Source organism: Orcinus orca, chromosome 7, assembly GCF_937001465.1.
Source record: "Orcinus orca chromosome 7, mOrcOrc1.1, whole genome shotgun sequence".
In the NCBI taxonomy this organism is placed as follows: domain Eukaryota; kingdom Metazoa; phylum Chordata; class Mammalia; order Artiodactyla; family Delphinidae; genus Orcinus; species Orcinus orca.
In genome coordinates, this window is record NC_064565.1 from 6033088 (window position 1) to 6053196 (window position 20109).

Sequence of the window (20109 nt, forward strand, 5' to 3'; positions counted from 1 at the left end):
CTAGTCATTTAGCAAGGTAGTATGTTTCAAATTTATAAAGAACATTGCTTCCTTATTTTCCTATGGAAAAGAATCTCATCTCTATAAATCATTTTGTTGGGAAGATCCATTTCTGATCACTATCCAGTTAAATATAATTTCAGAAATACACTAATGGCATAAACTAAGAATAATTTCCATAGCATGGAACAATTCATACCATCCTTAATTTATGTGTACATATTCCAAACCTACCTACTCTCGACCAGAACTGATATCAAACAGGTGGCAAACTAGGAGGAAAAGAAAAAGGTTGTTTCAAAAAATGCAAGAGTGTGATTGCCTTCAACTTTTTAAATTTTAAGAAGAGTAGTCATCTCTTCCAAAGGAAAGATGAAATTAAAGTTACTGTTTATACTTATAAATTTCCCCCAGCCCAATTCAAAAAATTAACTGAAATAAAGTTTGCAGAACATCTAACAAGAACGATAATGAATACCTGTCCATTTCTTTAATACTTACATTTTACATATATGACAAAAGGATAAAATAAGAAGGCTGAAATTCTGAAAAACTGTAAATTTCTGCTATTTTTAATTGAAAAAAAGCCCACGATTCTTTGGGAGGTGATACAAGAGTGTTTGTTTTCCGGTCAGATCATAATTTCTACAATTTCTGTAATAACCATAAATTCCAAGGGTTCCCATTCTCCCCACCCCAATTCACTTTTGGCACCTATATGTGAAATATCACTTCTGAAAAATGGGGAAAAGTATGCTGAGCACTAGGTTTTTATGGCTGTCCTCCTTTGCTCATGAAAAATTTTCTGACTGCTGAATTCAGAATATTGACACAAGAAAGACAATATCTCATCCATAAAAATCTTTTTCTAACTAACGAGATGGCTGTCTCAGAAACAAACCTATATTAGAAACAGCAGCCAGTTCTCAGAGGTAAAGGGGCAGTGGCTTCTCCACTTCTTCTGAATTTACTGAGCAATTCTATGAGAGGTAGCAGGTGTCTGGCACAGGCTCTGGCTTCATGAGTTTAGAACACAATCTTAAGTCATCACGTTCTTCAGAGGAACTTGGGCTACATTGAAAGAAACAAAAGAAAAGGTCCTCTCAGCCTCTGCCAGGAGGAGTGGGTCAGGACAGAGCGTGGGTTGCGGATGGAGAAGGAGGGCCCTGACCCTATGACTGGCAATTACGAGAGGATTTAGCCAAAGGACTTCGTTTAAAAATTCTGATTAGAAAAGTATATCATTTATACGGTATATTGCTCTTGAGTCTTCATGTCGCTTATTAAAAAAGAAGCTCCTACACAAAAATCAGAATGCCACAGGGGAAAAGCGGCCAACACAGACTATAACTGGCTGATACTTAACTACGAAGGGTACAACTCTTCCTTCTTTCCTATTGAGAAGGATTTCTGGGCTTGGTGTTGATCTGTTTGGCCCCATTCAACTTTATTTTTTTAGCTCTGCTTCAGATCCACAGGGTATGGCCAAGAGACCCCAAAAAATCTCCGAATTTTCCAGCGTCATTAGAACCTAATGGATGTTTCTGAGAACCACTGTTGAGCTGACAAGGGTGGGGGTAGCCTCACCCCACCCTCGCCTCCCAAGACCTAATAAAATAAGACACTTTTATTTCAAAACGAAAGACGCTATGTTACAAAACTGGGGAAAAAGTAAGAAGTTAGGAAAGTCCTTCTTAATTAACACTTGGCTAACGCCTGCCTGTAGCACTACATACGTGGCTTATTTTAGGAAGGAAAAGAGGGAGGAAACTCTGAAACCTCCCGACAGAGGAGCCATCCCATTGCACAGTCAAGGGCTTATTTCTTCTGCCAGCCACTGGTTCACAAATATTTTCCCCATTTACAGAAGCGTGTGTGAATGAGGTTGGGGAGAGCAGGGAACAGGGCCGAGAGGTCGACTGGAGTCTTGGCTTGAGGAACCTGCCCTCTGTCCTTAGTGGCGAGCGACATGGTCCAGCACCCTGGCCTTCACAGTAAACAACATCTTTCTTTAAAACTTTTCTTGTTCTTGCTGCTTTTCTTGCCGTTCTTGTCTTTGTTTTCTGACATCTTCTTTGCTCTGATCTCTCTCATGAGGTCAAAGAACACCTGGGGTGGGGAGGAAGGGGTGAAAAGAACAAGGAAGAAAAAGCCATTTAATGATTTAATGAAGCAATTCGACCAAGCAGGGTATGTAATTACAGTTTAAAGTATATATAAAGCCAAATGTATTCTTAAAAACCATGGGCCATCAAAAACAAAAGGTCTAGGGCTTCCCTGGTGGCGTGGTGGTTAAAAGTCCACCTGCCAATGCAGGGGACACAGGTTTGAGCCCTGGTCCGGGAAGATCCCACATGCCACAGAGCAACTAAGCCCATGCGCCACAACTACTGAGCCTGTGCTCTAGAGCCCGCGTGCCACAACAACCGAAACCTGTGAGCCTAGAGCCCACACTCCATAACAAGAGAAGCCACCGCAATGAGAAGCCCGTGCAACGCAACGAAGACCCAATGCAGCCAAAAATAAAAATTAATTAATTTTTTAAAAACCCCAAAAAACAAAAGGTCTAGAGCAGAAGAGAACAACTAATGTTAGAAACGTATTCTAATTCCACAAAGGAAACCTCTCTGCTCACATCATACAACGGGTCAAGCTAAGGGCAGCAGCGTCATACCATTAGTACCACTCAGCAGCTTATTTCAAACTGATGAAACCTGTTCTGGGGATAAGTATGATGAAGGATGAAACATCACAGGACAGACCGACAACAGTTAGAGACACCGAGAGTGACAACAGTCAGCAGGCGTCCTGGCTTCCAACCACGGGGACGGGGACGGGGAAGGGAGGAGAGCGCCTCAGGGCCCCGCCACGTTCCACCGAGCTGAGGAGTCCTGCCCTGAGCCTAAAGGCACGAGCACCATCACGTAGGACGGCTTCGCAGCCTAACCCCGACGGCAGACTCAGATCGGGGAACGTAGCAGGTGGGGCGGAGGAGGGGATGCAGCTTGAACAAACAATGGGGCCCCCGACGCAGGGCAGGGGGGCGGAGGGGCAGAGGTGGTGTCACCCTCCCCACGTCTGCCCCTCCCTGCCCCGCTCTGCGTGATGCCAGCTGCAGGGGCTTCATCAACAGCTGATGAGACGTGTCATTGAATGCCAGCATGCTATCAGTTGTCACAGTGGCCTGGGTTTTGCCCCCTGCTACCAGCAACCACGCCCGGGTACCGACTACATGCCAGCAGCCAAAGTACGCCTCCTACAAAGAAAGATTTGAGATTTCTCACAGAGAAGACGGAAAGCGTGAGACTGAGTGTAGCCTTTGACCTTTGGACGTTTGTGCAGAACAGGCTCCTGTTACTTTCTAGAGGAAAGCGAGACTGGGCTTTCTGAGTGGGGGACTCCACGAGCCCTCACCACTAGCTCAGGGTGCAGGAAAGGACCCCCCCAAACTGCATCAGGCTGACCTAAGCACCCCTTTCCTTCAGCCTCTCAGGAAAGCGCCCCCTCCCCCATAACAGGGACCGTGAACAGCTTCGAATGTCGCCGGTTTTTCCTTGTCCTAGCAGCACAAGGCAGGCGGAGGGAGGGGAAGGAAGGGCGTGTGTCCAGCTTCACGTGATGCCCAAGCTGTTCATCGCCAACCTCCTTTCCTGTGACCTGTTCACAGCGAACACAACGCTGCCTGGCATCAGCTTCTGCTGGTTCCCGTTTGGCAGGTCCGGCCGGTCCCGGGCAGGAAGGGGAGGTGACAAGCCGGTGTGACGGCTCCCACCCCCCAGGTCAGCAGTTCCAAGCCCGGAAAGTCTTCCTGATTTTTTAAAAATAAACTGCACGACTGGACTTCCTGTGTGTTTTCTAATTCTACAGCTAGAAAACAATTTGATAGAAACGGAAAGATTTGGAAATGCACAAGAATCCACGTAAGAGCTGAGATAGCAATCAAAGAAAAGGAGCTGCCGAGTGAACCTGCTTCGCACGGCGGATGCAGCTTAACAGACTGAATTGTTGGAGAGGCTTCCAAGCAGACGCCTTCCAACACCAGCGTCCTTCCAGCAACCCCGCAAGCTGAAGTGACACCTGGCTTCAAATCCCTTCCTCCTCAGGTGAGAAGCAAAGGAGAAAGGAGAGGGGATGTGAGGGACTCAGGAGCTGCACAGACGGCGCAGACGAGTCCACGGCTTGGCTGCAAAGCGACGCGCGTCGGTCTAACGGGAACCCAGGCCGTGACGGCAGAGAGACGACCTCAGCTTTTAGATCCGGGGCAACCGATTTGAACTTCAGCTTTTTAAAAGAAGGCCTCACAATCGCAATCACTGGAAGGTGGGTTTTCAAACCATCGGTGTTCATCACTGTCAAGGTCATCCTTCCCTTCACTTCAGAGATTTGAACGAAAAACTACGCTGGGGGTGGAGAAGAGGGGAGAGGTCCCTGGACGCAGAGACGAAGTTATAAAGACTGGACCCCTTGGCTCTGCCGGTGGGCAGGGAGGTGAAGAGAACAAATCTACCCAACCCGCCAGCGAGGGCAAAATCAAGGGCCCCCGAGGCACCGGCCCTGCGCCTGGAGGACGCAGGCCGCTGAGGCCGCGCCCTCCCCGTGCCGCTTGTGTGACGCCAGGACCCCCGCGAGGTGCCCCCCCCGGCTCCCCAGGACCAGCAGGGGGGAGCGGGGCCCACCTTGTCCACGTTGGCCCGCGTCTTGGCCGAGGTCTCCACGTACTGCACGCCCCACTCCTCGGCCTTGGCCCTGGCCTCCTCCAGCGGCACCTGCCTCCGCTCCTGCAGGTCAGACTTGTTCCCCGCCACCAGCAGCGGGACTTTATCTTCTTCCGCCTTAACGCGGAGGATCTGTTCCCTGGGTGACAGGTCAAGAAGAAGGCGTCTGAGCAGGCCAGGCCGGGCGCCGGTCCCCCCACAGGCGGGCCGCTGGCCCAGGCCCGTCCCCAGGGGGCACCGCTCCAGCCCGTGGCCAGCCAGCGGCTGCAGGCTCTGCTCCCAGCTTGCTGCGCCCCAGGGACGCGGGTGCTCACTACGGACGCGGGTCTGGGGGCTTCCCTGGAGGTCCAGTGGTTAGGCCTCTGCGCTCCCAATGCAGGGCGTCCGGGTTCCATCCCGGTGGGGGGGAACTACGATCTCGCATGCGGCATGGTGTGGCCAAGAAATAAATGAATAAAATGAACAGCAAAACGGGAGAAAAGTTCTTAAAAAAAAAAAACAACAACGCAGGTTTCTGGGCCCAGGAGCAGATATGTGGGCAGGAGCCCAGGATTCTGCATTTCAACAGCATCCCCAATTTAGGCTTCGGCCAAAAAACAAAACAAAGGAGAAACCTGGGACCCTCTGTGGTAGAAACCAGATGAAAGAAGTATCTTCATATACGAAACGCTTAATAATGCCCCTGGGGGAAAAAAAGTCTTATTTCTTTGTGAGAATAAAAGCCATGAAACCCAGGGATTTTCATATGGTCTGTTAGCAGACCGTGAAATCAATGCAGTGGGACAAAAAGCGGTGATTCTTTTTCCTCAGTCAAGTAGAATATTACAGAGAAGCAAAGCAACATTTGAGGGACGCTCACAGTAAAGGTAAGTACGGTTTTGTGCCACTCCTGCTTCAACTCTGTCTGCACCTGTGCACCCCGCCCCCGCCCAGGTCTGTGAGGCAGGAGCCCCAGTTCAACATGCCTTATTTTTCTACTACAAAGTGGGGGAAAAAAATGAAATACTATAAGGCCTATGGAAAAGTACTTCAAAAACATCTTCTCTAAAATAACTGCTACCTGTAGCACATTAAAGTTTACCTCTACTAAAAATAATCAGCTACCTAAAATCATTTTGGAAAAACAGAGTATTCAAGAAATTAAATATTCCGCTTCCATTATTTTGAACCAGGGGGAACCTGCCTACTTCTGTATTCCCACACATTCCCAAAAGAGACCCCTTCAAGAACGTTTTGGTGGGGACTTGCACTGACTTTTATATAATATGGGGTGACATTTCATAATAATAAAAACATTTAAATTTTTTCCCATACAGTCGGTTTCACTACCAGATATCATTTTTTTACAATTGGGGTGTAGTGGACTTACAGTGTCATGTTAGTTTCAGGTGTGCAGCACAGTGACGCAGTTACACATATACATGCATCCCTTCTTTTTCAGATTCTTCACCCTTATAGGTTATTACAAGATAGCGAATAGAGTTGGCTGTGCTGTACAGCAGGTCCTTGCTGGTTCTCTACTTTGTATGCAGACTGTGTGTCTGTTAATCCCAAGCTCCTGATTTATCCCCCCCTTTAAGCAAAATGAAAAATAAGCAGATGCTTGAAACCTGTCTCTGAGGAGCTTTGCCACACTCTGCATTTCACAGGGGTCAAAGAGCGTGCACTATGCTTAGAAGTTACTGATCAGTATACATGGTGAACAGTAAAAACTGATCACATTCTGGCTCGTTAGTCTTGCAGAGCCGTGACTAATCACCTCATTGATAAACATATTGAACGAGAAACAGGAGTACCAAGCTCTGGTCTCTTGTAACAAGCCTAAAAGTTTCAAGGAAGAGAGGGTGTACTGACATTTTGTTTTACGTTGGAGGCTTTCCGTTTGGAAGATAAATGCAGAAATGCTGTTTTACAACTGCTAACGGGCATGAAGCGACTGAGTTTAAGCGTAAGGGCTCTGAGGATCTACCCACACCCGTCTGCTTCCAGCACCGTGGGAAACCGGGGCAGCCTGGGGCTTTTATCGAACTTCCCAGAGTTGAAGCCACAAGCACTAACTTCCCCTTCCTTTTTCTTTTAGGTCATCACCTGTCCTTTCTCTTCTTTCATAATAACCAAAACCCTCCTCCCAGGAGGAGGTAAGGAGGCACGAGTGTATCCGTGTGTGTGCAGTGAGTGGGGGCACAGCCAGCACTTCCTTAATGGGTGACTCACGGGGCCAATGGGAAACCCAAGGCTCCGGACGGGGAAGAAAACAGGGCGGTGAGTGCATCCATCCTGTTCGGTCCTCAAGAAGGCATAACAGCAGGATCGTGTAGATGCAAAGCCAACTAGGCACACGTGGACTACAGCCACTTACAGAAGCTTCTCGGTACATCAGGAAGAGCTACAAACAGGATTTCTCACAGGGAGTCCTAGCGGGCTAACAGCTCACGACACACACACCACAGCCGCCGAGAATTGCGTCGTCCGCCCTCGGGAGGCTTGGGGCCACGAAGACAACAACTGAGGCTCCGCCTGACTCCTCTCTGCCCGTCTCCCCCGAGGCCGCTCCTTGAGCGCTGCCCCCCCACCCCCGCCCACCGATGCTCCTTCCACATCCTGGGGGGACCTTTAGCTTCCTCGTTCTCACCTTGGGCTGATGACCTTTCATTTCTGACCAGAACTTGCTAAAGAATGAAAAAAGATTACTGGTTGTTTTTTTCCTTTTTAGTTCCCTATTAGACTCTAGTTCTGGTTCTTAGAACGAAAAGTCACCTGGGGTGGTCACCCTGGCGGTCCAGCGCTTAGGACTCGGCACTTTCACTGCACAGGTTTGATCCCTGGTCGGGGAACTAAGATCCCACACGCCACACAGTGCGGCCAAAAAATAAACAAAAAGTCACCTGGATGGATCTGTTTCTAAGGAGGGGGATGAAAACGCACAAGTGTATAAGAGAGATGGGAAAAGGATGGGGAAAGAGAGAGACCCTTCCCACTAGAATCCCTGGGAGTACTAGGCCCACACAGCTCACTATTTCTTTGTAACAAAATGAACTTCAAGGATCTCGACATATCGCGATGTTAAATAAATTACAGCGGTGGATACTCACCTTGTGCCCACACAGTGAGAAGAGCCTGGGGCCGCCACACCATGAAGGGTTCTCCTTAGGAAATCTAAGTCTAACGTGTCATTTTATTTCATCTCATCAACAAGAGCATTTTCAGGTAAAGACACAGAACGCTAAGGACACTTGCCCTGGGTCACAGTACCGTGACAGGGCGGGGACTCAGACCCCCCGGGTCTATGTGACCCTGAAGCCGGTGCTTTCTGCCCCACTTGAGCTAATGTCCCCAAGGGAGCAGCACACGGTCACTCTGACCCAAGGCGTCCACTCTGCTGACATCTGAGGTTTCAGAAGCCTCAGAGTAGAGCAGAACTGTTGCTTTTCTAGCAAAACTGGGAAAAAGATAAAGATAGTTAACGCTTACCAACCCCTGTCTCTCGGGATTTACATGAAAACAAAACTACCGGCTCTTGGCTGTAGGGAACAGCTTCGTCCTCTCGAGGAACAACAGATCCTTAAGATCATTTACATGTGGAAGTTACAAACCTGAGAAGCCCAAAGAGAGCGTAACAAATGACGAGCTATCAAGTGCCAAGATCCAAAAAGCCCCAGCAAGCTCTTCAGAGAGACTTCGTCCTGAGACGCACTCCACTCAGCCCCAGACTCCTTCCCAGGCTGCCATGAACGGAAGGCAGAGGGCCCCCCGGACGCACCTGAACTCGGCAGTGGCTGTGAATGACTCGTGCTCGGTGATGGAAAACACGAGGAGGAAGCCCTCCCCACTCCGGAAGTAGTTGTCGCGAATGGCCGCGTAGTCCTCCTGTCCGGCTGTGTCCAGGATGTCTATCTGGACCTCCTCCCCGTCCAGGACCACCTTCTTCCTGTAACTGTCAGCCTTGGTAGGTTCATAGTCCTCCACGAACTGGGCAAACGGACGACACGATTAGCAGGTAGCAAAGTTCTAAGACAAAGAACAGCTGCCAAAACAATTTCAATATACGGGTGCTTTGCTTATCATCAACCGCGGCTTTACTGAGCGCTGACGATCATCACACCACGTGTGAGGCACTAAGGATACAGAGAACTTCTTAGCTAGTTTGTTGCTTCCAACTCCACCATTTGTTATTTTGTTTTTAAACAATAAGAACAGATATCCCCATTTTACAGATGAGAAGAGACCAAGCAGAGGGCAGAACGCTTGGCAATATTCTTGTCAGTATAAAATTACAGTTAAACACTGGCAAGGGTAAGAAACGGGAGCTCTTATTCATAATCAACAGAATTATAAAACTCATCTGAAAAGTAACTGGTCAAGAGGTACTCAGAGGCTTAAATAACAATACAACATGAAAATCTCCAAATGGGTCAAAGATCAAATGTTAAGAATAAAACCCTCAAGTACTAGAAGAAAACATGGGTGAAATCCCTTTATTACCTTGAAGTAGGGAAGGCCTTTTTAACTATGACTCAAAATCCAGAAGCCATGTAAGGAAAAATTGATAAATTAGACTACATAAAAAGTTTTAAAACTTCTGTATGACACAACACGCTATAAACAAAGACAAATGACAAGCAGGGAAAAAGTATTTAAACCCATATCATAGAGAACTATATATTAACTAGAAACAGGGAGGAAAAAAAGATCAACAAGCCGATGGGAAAAAGTGGCAACAGACATAAACAATTCACAGAAAAATACACACATGTGATGTTAAACATATGAAAAGATGCTCATCCTCACTAATAAAGAAAATGGTAACTACATGGAGATACCATTTTTCACCTACCAGACTGGCAAAAATCCCAAAGCGTGACAACACACCTCTTGCACATTGCTAATGGCAGGAGACAGGAGTACAGTCTGTACGGAGACCAACATGGCGACACCTAATGGAGCGAGAAGCAGTCCTCCTCCTAGGAATCTCATCTACAGACACACCTGCACAGCAACATACAAGGTCATCCACTGTGGCACCACGCGCAGCAGCAAAAGATGAAAAAGCCCCCAAATGCCCAGGACGGGGATCCACAGAACGCAATACTATGCAGCTATAAAAAATGAGGGAAAACACACCCTGGGAAGACAAAACAAAACAGATTTAAAAGCTGTTAAACAGGAAAACTGAAGCAAATGAACGTAAATGAATATTATATTGGTAATGTAACCCGACAGAGAAAGAATTAATCCAAGAGACTTTAAAAAAGAATATTTGGATAGAATACATCCCACTAAAAGAGACTAAGGACAAAAAAAATTCAAAGAAATGTTGAACTTCCCTCAGTGGTTATATTATTCAGTAGCAATGATATGAATATTTCAAAGCTATTTTCTTTATATTGCATTATACATAAAATAAGTAATTATTTTAATGATAGTATAAGTCAAGATATTCAGGGAAAAAAGTTAATGATAGCAATGTACTATTAAACTTGAATTCATGCTGGTATAACTGGATATCTCCACATGTCAAAGACTTAAATGCAAGAGCTGAAACTATAAACTCCTAGAAGGAAACGTAAGGTGGAAATCTTCATGACCTTGGATTTAGCAATGCATTCTTAGATATGACACCAAAAGCACAAGCAACAAAAGGAAAAAATACATAAATTGGACTTTATCAAAATTTTAAAATTTCATGCCCCAAAGGACACCACCAAGAAAGTCAAAAGACAACCCACAGAATAGCAGAAAATATCTGAAAAGCATGTATCTAATAAGGAACTTGCACCCAGAATATATAAATTAACTCTTAAAACTCAATAATAAAAAGACAGTTTTAAAATTAAATGAAATTAAATGCCACCTTAAAAATAGGCAAAGAAAAAAAAAAACAAATGAAAAAATAGACAAAGGATCTGAACATTTCTCCAAAGAAGATATACAAATGGCCAATAAGCACATGAAAAGATGCTCAGCATCATTAGTCATCAGGCAAATGCCAATCAAAACCATAAGATGCCATTTTACACCCATTAGGATGCTATAATCAAAATGATGGACAAAGGCCACCCTGGTGACACAGTGGTTGAGAGTCCGCCTGCCGATGCAGGGGATGCGGGTGTGTGCCCCAGTCCGGGAAGATCCCACATGCTGCGGAGCGGCTGGGCCCGTGAGCCATGGCCGCTGAGCCTGCGCGTCCGGAGCCTGTGCTCCACAACGGGAGAGGCCACGGCAGTGAGAGGCCCGCGTACGGCAAAAAAAAAAAAAAAAGATGGCCAATAACAAGCATTGGCGAGATGGCAGAGAAATCAGAACCATCATGCGTTGTAAAACAGTGCAGCTGCCATGGAAAACACGGCCTTTCTGTAGTTCCCACAAAGTTAAACACAGAGTTACCATATAATCCAGGAAATTTCCCACTTAGGTGCACACCCAAGAGATTCTGACATGTCTACACAAAAACTTGTAGATGAATGTTCACAGCAACATTGCTCATAATGGCCAAAGGTAGAAACAATCCAAATATCTATCAATTGACAAATGGATACAGAAAACGTGACATATCCAGGCACTGGAGTATTATTCAGTCATAAAAAGTAAAGAAGTACTGATTCATGCTATAACGTGGATGAACCTTGACAAATTATGGTTGGTAAAAGAAGCCAGACACAAAATATCACATAATATATGAGTCTATTTATATGAAGCGTCCAGAACAGATGAAGCTATGGAAACAGAAAGCAGATTTGTGGTGGAGAGGGACTGCCCGTGGGTAAGGGGTGTCTTTCTGGGGGATGACAATGTTCTGGAAGTAGTGGTGATGGTTGCACAGGTCTGTGAATATACTACAAACCACTGACTTGTACGCTTAAAAGGGTCTATTTTATGAGGTGAGTTACATCTCAATTTTTTTAAGCATGAAGCACTGATACAGCTATAACATGGATGAACTTTCAAAACGTGATGCTCAGTGAGAGAAGCCAGACATAAAGGTCACACACTGTCTGATTCCACGTACGTAAAATGACCAGAACAGCACATCCATAGAAACAGAAAGCAGTTGCCAGGCCGGGGGCCGGGGGGTGAGGTGGTAATGAGGAATGGCTGCTACAGTGCAGGGCTCTTCTTTTTGGGGTGATACAAATGTTCTACGATTTCACTGTGGTGATGGCCGCACATCTGTGTGAATACACTAAAAATCACTGAATGGTTCACTTTAAAAATGTGAATTTCAGGGTATGTGAATTCTTCATAAAGCTAGCATTTAAATTTTTTAAAAATTTAAAAATCGAGTTGAAAATATCGATATGAACTTATGGACCCTCTGAAGGACCTTGTGTTGTCAATCAATAGCTACTAATTCAAATGATTTTAAATCTAAAGATAACCTAATACTAAAACTAAAGAGGGTACTTCCCTGGTGGCGCAGTGGTTAAGAATCTGCCTGCCAATGCAGGGGACACGGGTTCGAGCCCTGGTTCAGGAAGATCCCACATGCCACGGAGCAGCTAAGCCCGTGCGCCACAACTACTGAGCACGCGTGCCACAACTACAGAGCCCGCACTCTAGAGCCCATGAGCCACAACTACTGAGACCATGTGCCACAACTACTGAAACCCGCGCGCCTAGAGCCCGTGCTCCGCAACAAGAGGAGCCACTGCAATGAGAAGCCCGCACACCGCAACGAAGAGCAGCCCCCGCTCGCCGCAACTAGAGAAAGCCCGCGTGCAGCAACGGAGACCCAACGCAGCCAAAAATACATGAATTAATTAATTTGAAAAATAAATAAAACTCAAGAGTCTCTTACACTCATATAACAATCTTAAAATAGAGAAAATATGAAAATTTGCCTATGCTTCACAGCCGTGTCCTCCTGTTAACGTCCTTCCAGAGAGACAAACACATGACCACCCCAAAAAAACCACCGCAACACCCAGTGCGAAGGTCTCCATACACCCTAAAGCACCTCGGTTGCCTGCTCCTGCACTTCCAAGGATGAAGCAGCAAGAGTCCCACCCGCTCCTTTAACGCTGGAAGTCAGAACGTCCCCCATACGGCAGCGGGGTGATGCGTCCGCGCCGGGGAAGGGCGCTCACTGTGGGAGCTTAGATCACAGCCTTGGCATCTCCATTCCTTGTTAGCAGGAGCCACCGCGCCGGCTTGCAGGGCTGCCGTGATCTGCCGCAGACGCCCAGACACGCGGTCTAAGCCCAGCCTCTCACGCCTTCCTCGCGAGCGTGGCTGCTGCCCGAACTGACCGTGGCCAGCCTCACCTCACCGGCACGGGCAGGCAGCTAAGCAGTCTTCGAGTGCATCAGGCCAGGGGTTCCAAGGGCAAGCGCTCCCTCTGCCTCACTGGCAGTCCCTTCCCATCTTTCTAAGTCAGAACTTAGACAAAAATAAAGACTTGCGAGGCTGTGGCTGCTCCCGTGATCCAACTTTCCTGGAGATTCCACCACAGAAGCTAAAAGGTTTTTTTTAAACAAAGGGCAAAGCACTGGACCAAGAACAAAGGGTCCGAGTGGCTCGGGAGGTGTCAGCCAACCCACACCCCGAGCACGGGACTCAGTTTCCTTTTCTCTGGCCTCCCGGACGGGGGAGCCACACCTGGCCGCTCCTCGGAACTGCTGGCAGAGCTTCAGGAAAAGAACGACTCGGCTGCAGCTCCAGAGGGATTTGGTAAAGGAGCCCCGGGTGAGTCTGCAATCAGCTGGGCTTGGCCGTCGCCCCTAAGGTCTCTTCAAGCTTCACAACTGTGATTCTAGAGCCAGACCCTTCAACCTCGCGGCCACTAGCCGGGCACCAGGGGCTCAGCAGCCACAGGTGTTGGACAGCACAGACACAGAACACCCCCTGCATCACAGAAGGTTCTAGCGGGCAGCACCGTTAGGGGAATCGACATAAGCACTGCATCTCTCTTCTTCTGCTGCTGTGCTCTTATCTTACCATTCCCTCAATCCTTCAACAACTGCTGCTTTCTGGTCCCCACATACGTTAGCCAGTGGGAAACAGAGACTAGGGCCAAGCACAGCTTCCCCTTGGTTCTCTGAAGAAACTAGGAAGGAGAGAAAAAGCTCTTGATTCTTCTGCCTCTCTCCCCCTCCCTCTTGCTGTACACACAGAAACATACACAGGGAAAGTGACACATCCCGTCCAGACTGCCCTGGTCTCCTGCGGTGTCAGCCACCAGGCCAGACAGGATGGCTCCAACCTCACCGCGGAGTCGGGCTCGGGGTCCGAACGTGCTCTCAGATTTGGCACCCGGGGCCCCTCGGTCCCCGCGTGGTGGAGCAGCCTCCCCTTCCCTGACGTGACTCCGGCCAGGCCGCCCCCCAGACAGCAGCGCGACAGACCTTCCGGTCTGGACGACTCTCCCGTGTGGGACCCTCCGGCACACTGCAGCACGTTCGGCAGCATCCCCGGCCTCCACCCACTGGCGGCCAGTCACATCCCCCCATTGTGACAGCCCCAAATGTCCCCAGACACTGCCCATCATTCAGCGGTGGGGGCACGACACACAGAATCCCCCCCATCTCCATTAACGCCTGCTCTTCTAACCACGTCTCCCATGCTTTGATTCCTCTCCTCCCTGTCCCTTCCTCCCCAGCCCCTGTTACAGAAGGAAAATAAGGAATCTTTAGGAAGCAAGTCACATTTTTAAGGAAAAACAAATAAAGACTTCCAAGGCAGATTTTGTAACTTGCCTCTCTTCTTTTATGCAAAAACGTTTGGCGTAGGCTTCTCTGGTGGCGCGGTGGTTATGAATCCGCTTGCCAATGCAGGGGACACGGGTTTGAGCCCTGGTCAGGGAAGATCCCACATACCCTGGAGCAACTCAGCCCCTGAGCCACAACTACTGAAGCCCGCAGGCCCTAGAGCCCGTGCTCTGCAACAAGAGAAGCCACCGTAATGAGAAGCCTGCGCACCACAACGAAGAGTAGCCCCCGCTCGCTGCAACTAGAGAAAGCCCAGGCAGCAATGAAGACCCAACGCAGCCAATAAATAAATAAGCTAAAAAAAAAAAAAAGTTTGGCGTAAATTAAACAGATTCTGCTAGATTTCCCCACTTTGGCCCCTAGTGTAAAATAAAGAAAAACAACCCTCCAAAACAAAAGTATACAAATGCTGAAGAGGGTGTGGAGAAACGGGAACCCTCCTACACTGTTGGTGGGAACGTAGACTGGTGCAGCCACTGTGGAGAACGGTACGGAGGTTCCTTAAAAAACTAAAAATAGAGCCGCCATATGACCCAGCAGTCCCACTCCCGGGCATATATCCAGAGGAAACTCTAATTCAAAAAGATACATGCACCCCTGTGTTCATAGCAGCACTATTTACAATAACCATAAAAAAGAATGAAATAATGCCATTCGCAGCAACATGGGTGGAGCCTAGGTTCTCATACTAAGTGAAGTCAGTCAGAAAGAGAAAGACAAATACCATATGATATCGCTCTTATGTGGAATCTAAAATATGGCACAAATGCACTTGTCTATGAAACAGAAACACCCTCACGGACAGAGAGAACAGACCTGCCAAGGGGGAGGGAGGGTAGGAGAGGGATGGATTGCAAGTTTGGGATTAGTAGATGTAAACTATTATCTAGAGGATGGATAAACAACAAGGTCCTACTGTAGAGCACAGGGAACTCTATCCAATATCCTGTGATGAACTGTAATGGAAAAGAATATAAAAAAAGAATGTATATATACGTATGACTGAATCACTTTGCTGTACAGCAGAAATTAGCACAACATTGTAAATCAACTAGACTTCAATTAAAAAAGAAAAAAAAGAAATTGGTCATGTAGAAACATACAAACAGAAAGTTTCTCATGATAAGATACAGTGGGGTGTGACCCGGGGGAGATGGTCCGGAGGTTTTGGGTTTGGTCTGAAGCTTATTCATTGCAGGGCCCTCTTTTAAGAAAAGAATACAAGATTACACATATAATGGTAAATACAAAAATGATTCTCGAGAAGGAGAAAAGAACTTATAATTCATTACACAGTTTTTAAAATACACAAATACTCTGGTGAACCAACCCTCCGGGGCCCCTCGATGGGTCACGCCCTTGTACGGCATTCTCCGCTTGAGCGCACAAGACCCTGAGGCTGGCTTGCAACCAACAGCGTACAGGCAGCGTGATGACACGACCCCAGGACCACGTTTTTGTGTGGAAGGATCCGTCTTAGCTACCAGACACCTCCCTGCTGGCCGGGGAGAGGCAAGCGGCCAGGGGAAGAGCTGTCTACAGAAAGGGCCATGCGGCAGAGAACTGGGGGCGACCTCCAGCAGCCAGGGCCCCGTCCTGCACCCGCCAGCAGTCCGCGGGCTGGCAGGAGGCCGGACACCCTCCCCACAGCCTGAGACCCGGGGCAGCACCACGCTCAGCTGGGCCAGACTCCTGGAAACTGGAGGTGACGGATGTCCGTGTGGGGATCCGTTCCATGGCAATACTACAAATACCACTCGCACCCCAAATCCGGCAGAATAACAGTCTTGCTCGTTGAGTGCTGACACACCTCTGCAATACCGTCCTACTCTGTTAGCTGTATGCGTCTGAACCATCTCGTCAGATGCCAGGGATACTGAAGCACTGGGTTGGCCAAGAAGTGCGTTCCGGGCCACTGCGAGATGGTCTGAAACGCCCGAACGCACTGTTTGGCCAAGCCGACGTTGCCTACAGAGAATTGAAAAATAGTTCAGTCCTTCCTCTAGCACAGCTGGTCCGAGCTTTTCTTTCATGACGGTTTAGCGAGGTTTCTTCGGCTTCACGACTAGGTGACGTTCCTAGTAAGGGTGGTTTGGGAACGACTGGCAAATTCAGGCCCTGCATCCGTCTTCCCTGGAAGGAGCCGTGAGGCCTGGAAAAACCTTCCAGACCGGCCTCTGACACCGCGTTTGGAGCCGCTGCCCACTCACTTGCCGTGCCGGGCACCTTGGACACAGCCCTCCCCGCGCCCCCATCACAAGGCCAGGGCCCCTGCTAACTGCATCCTTAAGTCGGCTTCCCTTGGCCACATCCCAAAATGTCACGGTCACTGCAGCACACCCTGTGTGGCAGGAAGCTGGACGGGGCGGAGCCTGGTGGAAAGAGGGTCATCTTAGCTGATCGTGGTGACAGTGTCCTCTGCCGCAAATTCTGGAAGGCACGAGCCGCGCAAAGAGGGTGCCAGCGAGAGGCCCCGAGGCGCCGGCTCTGGTCTGGACATGCTGCTGCACTACCAGCCATCAGCCGTCAAGCAGGGACACCTGTTTCCACAGGGGTCAAGCCTGTGCCGTCGCACTGGACTCGGCAGCAGCGCCATCACCCCCAGGAAGTGATGCAAGCCTGGGGCTTTAGCTTGCACCGGGGCAACTAGAGCAAGGAGAAGAGATGGAGCTCCTAGGGCAGCTCAGCTGTCACCTTCAGTGCCTGTATGGGCTGGCTGTGACAGCTACGCATCTGGCCCGCCCTTTCGACACCTCCCCCCAGCTCCTGTCATAATACAATGACGGAAACGATGCGAGCAGGGACTCCGCGTGTCCCTGCCTGAGCCGAAATGACTCGCCTAACATCAGCAGTGCAGCTCTTCCCCTGGTGAGAACCCCCTGGAAAGCTACTCAGAAGCCACCGTAGCACAGTTTGCCCCATGACCCTGATGAGCCCCAGGGAATGGGCCCAGGGACGCAGCTGGAGGAGGGACGTGGCGACAGCAGGCCCGACGGGGAGGCGTGTCTTACCTCATCATACATGAACTGCAAGGTCAGGGCCGACTTGCCCACCCCTCCGCTGCCAACCATGATCACCTTGTGAAGGGCCAGGGAGCTCTGGCTCTTGCTCTTGTTTGCGGCCATCCTGCTGGGTTTCTGCGAAACGCGGCCAGAGGACCCAGACGAAGAGCTGCCAAGGAAGAAGACAGACTCAGAGGCAGTCTGGTTCCACCCAAAGGAAATGACATGACAGCCCTCCAGAAAAGCCTGACCCAGACGTTCCACCAGAGAGGTCATTCTCCCAGGCTCGAGGCAGAGATACAGCCCCCCAGGCGCTGCCGAGTCACAAGCCAGAGCTGAGCCGACCCGAGGGAAAGTGAGACGAGAGAAGAATCGGGTGTGCGCACCCGACGCCCCATCACGGGGGGTGGGGGAGGGTGGCCCACCAAACCCGCACGCCCTCGACAGAGCCGCAGGGGGCGGCGAGCCACGCAGCGACCCCCGCGCCAGCTGTGCCACGGGGGCCGCTCAGGGCCCCAGCATCTCTGTACCCTCGCTCCCTCCCCGCCCCTCCAACACACCCCCACGGCCCTCCCAGCGGACCAAGGTGGGCTCTGAAAAGGGGTGAGCAGACCTGCTTTTAATAATCAGCATCCCTTCGCGACACAGGACAGTTAAAAGGAAGACAACTAAATTATTTATTCCATGTCGATTTACATTAAGAACTAAATGAGTCAGACTTTTCCAACACAACAATCCATTACTCAAAATCAGTTTAGCCTCATCAGAAGTGAGATAAAGTGAGTAGAACAGAGCAATCTTGGTGGTGGGGGAAGAGAAAGTATTCTCAGTAAGCACATTTAACAGGTACCTGAAACTTGGCATCTAACTAGCCTGACAAGCTTTTGCACAGCAAAGGAAACCATAAACAAAACAGAATTTTCTCCCTCACAGAATGGGAGAAAATATTTGAAAATTGATGCAACCAACAAGGGATTAATTTCCAAAATTTACAAACAACTCATACAACTCAAGATCAAAAAAAAACAACCGACCCAATCAAAAAATGGGCAGAAGACCTAACTAGACCTTTCTCCAAAGAAGACATACAGATGGCCAACAAACACATGAAAAATGCTCAACATCACTAATTATTAGAGAAATGCACAACTACAACGAGGTATCACCTCACACGATTCAGAAGCGGCCATCAAAAATTCTACAAACAATCAATGCTGCAGAGGGTGTGGAGAAAAGGGAGCCCTCCTGCACTGCTGGTGGGAATGTTAAGTTGTGGCAGCCACTATGGAGAACAGTATGGAGGGTCCTTAAAAAACTGAAAATAGAGCTACCATATGCTCCTGCATAACCCAAGTGCCAATTTTTATTTTAAACGATCTTTATGGAAAATCTCTCTCACAGATGCCACAGCATAAGGAAAAAGGGCAAGGGCTCGGGCATGTCACGGGCCCAAGTCTGGCTCTGCCATTCGTGAGATGTGGGACCTGGACACTAGTTATTCAGTTTCTCTAAGCCAGTTTTCTTATTTGCAGACACAAGTAAACCACCACCCACCCTGCAGGATTTTTCTGAGTATTAAATGAGATAACACATGTGAAAGACTGAAGCCCTGTGCCTAGCATATAACAGGAACTTAAAAAGGCTGGTTTCCTTCCTATCTCATTTTAAGAGATTTTTTTTTCTCATTAGACACGATGGGCACCTATTTCTGACAAAGTAACTTGAAAATACGGCCAGTAGAAAAAAAATAAATACACACACACCATTGCATAACAGAAACAACAACATTTTAAATCAGTGATCCCAGCCTCGGTGGCACAAGGAGATCCCTGGGCAGTTTTAAAAACATCCCCAGAGATTCTCATGGAGTTTGGTCTGGGATGCCTGGGATCGGAGCCTGGGCATGAGAACATCTAAAAGCTTCCCAGGTGATGACAGTAGACCTCCAAGGTTGAGAACTTCTATGAAATGCACAGCTGGGCTCAAAAAAAATCCCAGTGCTGGGGAGAAAAAAAATCAGAGCTGATATTTCTGTGGTCCTAGGTGGTTGCTGCTCTGGGTAACTTAGGATTTAACACACACACAAGTCAGTCCCTCAGAGACAAGAGCCTCGAAGGAATGCACCTTCAGGTAAAGAATGGACGAGTAGGACTTCCCTGGTGGCGCAGTGGTTAAGAACCCGCCTGCCAATGCAGGGGACACAGGTTTGAGCCCTGGTCCGCGAGGATCCCACATGCTGCAGAGCAATGAAGCCTGTGCACCACAACTACTGAGCCTGCGCTCTAGAGCCCGTGAGCCACAACTACTGAAGCCGCGTGCCACAACTACTGAAGTCCGTGTGCCACAACTACTGAAGCCCACGAGCCACAGCTACTGAGCCTGTGCTCCGCAACAAGAGAAGCCATGAGAAGCCTGCGCCCAGCAACGACGAAGACCCAACGCAGCCAAAAATTAAATAAATAAATAATTTTTTTTTTTTAAAAAAGAATGGACGAGCAAAACATCGGTCCACTTTTGGGGAGGAAGAGATTCCCTCTGCCTTCCTAGGCTCTTCTTTCTGGTCTGGGAATTAAACTGACATGAAACAGATTAACAGGAGAAAATCCAGCAAAGTCTAGTAACATGTGGACCCGGGAGAGACCCAGACAACCTGAGTACCTTGTTCAGACGGCCGAAGCCCTCACCTTG

At 48.6% G+C, this 20109-nt stretch overlaps 1 protein-coding gene and 1 long non-coding RNA gene across 8 annotated transcripts in view; one reads left to right on the forward strand and one right to left on the reverse strand.

The window, feature by feature from the left end:
• Positions 1-553: 553 nt before the first annotated feature.
• Positions 554-20109, reverse strand: part of RALB (RAS like proto-oncogene B) — a 60324-nt gene continuing 40768 nt past the window's right edge. For 5 of the 7 annotated variants that reach the window (XM_033400225.2, XM_004276899.4, XM_033400224.2 and 2 more), the window contains exons 2-5: positions 17431-17590; positions 8476-8684; positions 4677-4854; positions 554-2109 (exon numbers count right to left, since the gene is read on the reverse strand). In XM_033400225.2, the coding sequence (XP_033256116.1) occupies positions 1990-2109; positions 4677-4854; positions 8476-8684; positions 17431-17544 (621 nt within the window). In that variant the 5' untranslated portion in view covers positions 17545-17590 and the 3' untranslated portion in view covers positions 554-1989. Of the gene's footprint in view, positions 2110-4676; positions 4855-8475; positions 8685-9584; positions 9657-9701; positions 9838-17430; positions 17591-20109 lie in introns of those variants that run through there. The other 2 variants (XM_049712118.1, XM_033400226.2) reach the window with 2 other exon arrangements.
• Positions 6373-20109, forward strand: part of LOC125964967 (uncharacterized) — a 39246-nt gene continuing 25509 nt past the window's right edge. The window contains exon 1 of the long non-coding RNA XR_007478332.1: positions 6373-7477. This is a non-coding gene — a long non-coding RNA (uncharacterized LOC125964967). The remainder of the gene's footprint in view (positions 7478-20109) is intronic.